Raw genomic sequence first — 4756 nt, 5'->3', positions numbered from 1 at the left:
TTATCAGTATGGAAATAGTGCTAATTATAGCTCCCTGGGTGACAATCATCTATGGAAGGTTAGCACCATCTATGGAAGGTTGGTACCATCTATGGAAGGTTGGCACCATCTATGGAAGGTTGGCACTATCTATGGAAGGTTAGCACCAGCATGTGATAACAATCTGATTGGTAGTTTTTGGGTTAGCAAATGAGATGTTGATAATGTAAAAAATATTTGACATTGTTACGTATTTTTAAAGGAAATACAACAACATTTTTCAATTTAATAATGGAATTATAATTTTTTTGTGGAAATATTTAAAACTATTGTTAAATGTTAAAATAACAATAATTTTAAAGAAAAAATAATTCTAGTGATAACACCTTTTTAGTAAATCTTAAATAAATATAGTTATTAACTTATTTTTAGGTTATGCATAATGACTTGTTACAGAATAACTTCAAGTATTTTTCTTTCATTGATACTTATCGTTTCCGTTGTATTAAACACAACAGCTAGTTATATTATGTTGTTTAAAGTAAAGAAAGTAGAACTGACGCATTTATTTATTGTAAGCCTCTCAATTACAAACTTGCTGGAATCAATTGTTGGATTAATACCTCAAATAATAATTTCAGATGAATTAGTATTGAGAAAAACACCAATGTGCGTAGTCAGCGGTTTTGCAGTTTTTGGCTTTGCTGTAACAAGTATAACTCATATGTCATTATTTTCTTTAATTAGAACTGTCATTGTAAAGTACCCATTTTATTATTTCCAAAGATGCAAAGCGTTTTATTATAAAGTAGCGTTGATTTTAAGTTGTTATGTTTATGGTTTTAGTTGGGCAACGTTTCCTTTTATTGGTTGGTCAAAATACGAAATAGATCTCGATAAAAAACGCTGTTCGTTAGATTGGAAATTGAGTCAATCTGAGTCTCCATCTTTTTTTCTTGCTGTTCTAATCTTCTGCAACATTTTGCCTGGAATTGTAATATTATTAGGGCTATACTTTAGCACAAAGATTATTCATCGTCGAAAAGCTTGTATATTTCGCCAGGATAAAAAAAATAGACTTGCTGATATTTTAGAAATAGAATATTTGAAAGTAAATTTTTTATCAGCTGCAATTTATTTTATAATTTGGACACCCTACGCCGTTACTTGCATTTTGACATTGCTGAAAATCACCGTTCCAGCAAATATAGTGACAGTCTGTGCTTTGTTTTCTAAACTATCTACCATTTCTAATGTTCTGATTAATTGCTTTATTAATAGGTATTTTCAAAAGCATTTGCTTAACTTAAGATTGATTAAATTTTTGGCTAATACAAATTTTAAAAGACGCTTGAAGAACCACCCTTCAGCAAGTTTTTTTAAGTTAGAACGAAAAATTTAAGAGTAAACGTTTTAGCCGCAAAATGCCACATTATTTTAATGTTCATTGATATTATGTTAACATTTTTTATTTTAACTTAGGTATTATTTTTTCTGTTTAAGGATTATATGTGTACGTATATGTGTAAGGATATGTGTGTATGTATGTATGTATATATATATATATATATATATATATATATATATATATATATATATATATATATATATATATATATATATATATATATATATATACAGGTTTCTGCTATTTTAATATTGGAAAGGAGTAGGCATTTAATTTAGGAATTATATTTTAATAAACACTTTTATAGCACAATACTTGTAAGTTGTTGTCTTGGTTGATGTTGCTGCTGTTTGTTATAATTTATAGCATAAATTTTTAAAATTGTTACATGTTGCAGATGAGTTTTATTGAGATATGTTTATAAAATGTCAGGAAATAGGTTAAATCCAATAACTTTGCAATTTAGTTAAAAAATAAAATGTTTTATATAATTTTGTGTATACTTTGTTTTTAATTTATTCCACATCAACGGTGACAATAGATAAGCAACTCAAAAGCTTGTTGGTTTTACCTAAATAATACCATGTGCCTGGTATTTGAACCACTGCTTTTAAATTTGAGCGCCATGTTAATTTTTTTCTGTTAAAGAAAGAATTTCAAAAAATTTATTAACTGCTAATTATAGTAATCGAAAACACCTAAAAAAAAAAAAAAGGTTATAACACAAATGTAATTACTAAACTTTTTTTGTGCTAAAATCAAACTACTTTTTTTAATTTTTCTCCATGTTCACTATGTTCTATGCTGACTTTTTATCTCCTTCAGAAAGCTCTAAGCTTAACATGCAGTGCCTTAACAGTCTCCTCAGCTTTTGTTAATCAAAAATTATCAGTAATTGTAACAAGGCAGTATAAAAGCTATAGCTTACAGGACTACAGCTCCCTTTTAGCCCTTGCTTTAGACTCTTTAAACCGTAATTTTTTTAAATTTTTTCAGGAAACCAGATAACTTTTTTTTCAGTTTTTTAAAACCATGTTTTGGGAGGTTGGGAGGCGTTGCAAATAAATTAATAGATTCTATTTAAGTTTATTCATTTTTAATTTTATGGTCACTTTCGTTACCGCAGTTAATTTGATTATTGATCATTCATGTTTTTTAAATGGTAAAAGATTTTGAGTTGTATTTGATTGCAACAGGAGTTACAGAAGATTAAAACAAATCGTAAAATAATGCATTTATTTTGCATTTAATATGGAAGAATGTAAAAGAAATTGTAAAAGCAAAACTCTTAAAGAAACTAAAACAATCAATACAATGTCATGTGTAAAAACATGATCAATTTTTCAAACCAAGAAATAATATTATGTATGAACGTTACATTTTTACAAGCACACAAAAAAAAAGTTTTGTTACTCGATTACAAAACCAAGCTAAATATTGCGGTTTTGTAGATGTTGCTGAGGCAGTTAAGAATTAATTTCGATCAGCGTGTCACTACATAAAAAAAACAAAAACTTCTCAAAGAAAGGAACATCGAAAATGTTTCAAATTGTTCGCAACGTGGAAATATCAAACATTAAACAAATGAAAAAAAAAAAAAAAAATTTACAGGAAATATCAATTCGGTTGACCGTTTAAAAATGTTAACCTTTACAAGAGGAGAGAAATAAGCAGCAGAACTGAAGTCAGTTGCTAACCAAAGTAAACATTAACTTTGACCTCCTGGTATACCCTTGTTCCTGCATAGCATTTTTAAGTGGCCGCAACATTAGGTCCTACTACATTTACAGCCCCTGGCCTGAATATTATTCCGGACCTGGTTTTAAGCTCTGAACTCTGGTTCAAAAAAGTTTCGAAAAATGAGCCATTTATTAATTTAAAAGCAAGTTTAAAATTTTACTAAACTTTAACAAAACAAATACTTTCTCTTATTTTTGCTTTAAAATTCTTTTTGAGTTTAAACATATTTTGAAATTCGCATAATTGGTATAACTGAAACAACTTTAAAAAGAGGAAGTTTAAAGTAGAGTACCCTCTACTTATTTCAAAGACATTGAGAAAACACAATCAAAATTTTTTCTTTGATGGCATCTTAACATACTTATCAAAAAAAAAAAAAAAAAAAATGTAAACGACGAAATGACTTGATAATTTACGCATCTTATTGTTTTATAATCTTATATTTTTGTTAGTTGCATTTATAGATACCCTACTACTATTTTGCTAAAAAAAAAAATGGTGAAAAAAACTTTTTGTTTTAAATTTAATATTGATCTGATGTCACCTCTGACATGAAATAAATAGAGATCTGATCTTTTTTGATCACTTTTCTAAATTTAATTTCCCAACAGCAAATTATTTTTACCGCGTAAACACAGACATATCGCATATTATTATAGCAGACATTTAAAAAAGTTTAATTAAAAAAACACTAGATTTGGCTTATTAAAGGTATAATAGATTATTTATAAAAAGTAGTACTAACACTTATTTCAAAGTATACAATGATACTAACACTTATTTCAAAACTTTACAACTTACGCCCATTTCAAAACCTTAATTTCTGAATCTTAGAAAAATAGTTTTAGATTGTTGTTCTCCGTCAAATACAGGGGTTTTCAAGCTTTTTTAAATTGATGCCCAAATTTCAAATTCTTTTTCAAAATTTTGTGGCCAAAACCAAGTTCTTTGGTAATCAACATTTTATAACTTTATAGTATCCGCACCATTACATAAGTTATTTATCATTTTATACTACATTGATATCGTTGGATTATTATGCCTAAATGCCCAACAACACTAAATTAAAAACAATTGTATTTACACAAGCGTTATTTGTTTGACAAAAATTATTTAAAAGTAAAAAGGCTTCAATGCTAATTATTTTTAGCGGGATTGGCTGCATTCTGGCAGCTAAAGTGTTATTTCGTTGTGAATAGCAAAAGCTTACGGAGAATATCTTTAACAATTGTAAAGTATGAAGCTGACATTCCAATTCAGAAATCGGTATCACTTTTCTGTTTAAACACAGGCTCTGTTTTTCCGTAATGGCATCTAGAGCATTAAAAATCCAAAAACAGTCCCACCAAGGTCCTGCGTTCTGATATTTTAATTGATTCAAATTTTCACCAAATACACTAATCTTAGCATAAAATTGTCATCCCAAAAGCGTTTTCATTTTAATGAAGGTTGCTTCTCATGCAGGAATACTTTTATTTCCTATCGCAGTTCATATACTTATGCAACCACATTGTCTTTCGATAACCATCTTACTTTTGTATAGAAAAGCAAGTTTTTTTGCTCAGCATTCTCGACACAGTTGTTGAAAAAGACAGGATTAAAGTGCGCTCTTTTTGGAAAAAGTTTAGC

The 4756-nt window shown here is 28.2% G+C and overlaps 1 protein-coding gene across 1 annotated transcript; it reads left to right on the top strand.

Moving 5' to 3' along the window:
- The first annotated feature begins 389 nt into the window (after positions 1–389).
- Positions 390–1598, top strand: LOC105846757 (opsin-3). Its single transcript, XM_065816928.1, has one exon. It carries the CDS (start codon positions 422–424, stop codon positions 1379–1381), a length of 960 nt encoding a protein of 319 aa, XP_065673000.1. The 5' UTR covers positions 390–421; the 3' UTR covers positions 1382–1598.
- The last annotated feature ends 3158 nt before the right edge of the window (positions 1599–4756 follow it).

Source organism: Hydra vulgaris, chromosome 13, assembly GCF_038396675.1.
Source record: "Hydra vulgaris chromosome 13, alternate assembly HydraT2T_AEP".
NCBI lineage: Eukaryota > Metazoa > Cnidaria > Hydrozoa > Anthoathecata > Hydridae > Hydra > Hydra vulgaris.
This window is presented reverse-complemented; position numbering and strand designations above follow the sequence as displayed.

Bases quoted from the DNA above. Each gene is read 5' to 3' on its own strand.
- LOC105846757 (XM_065816928.1), top strand. From the start codon at position 422: ATGACTTGTTACAGAATAACTTCAAGTATTTTTCTTTCATTGATACTT.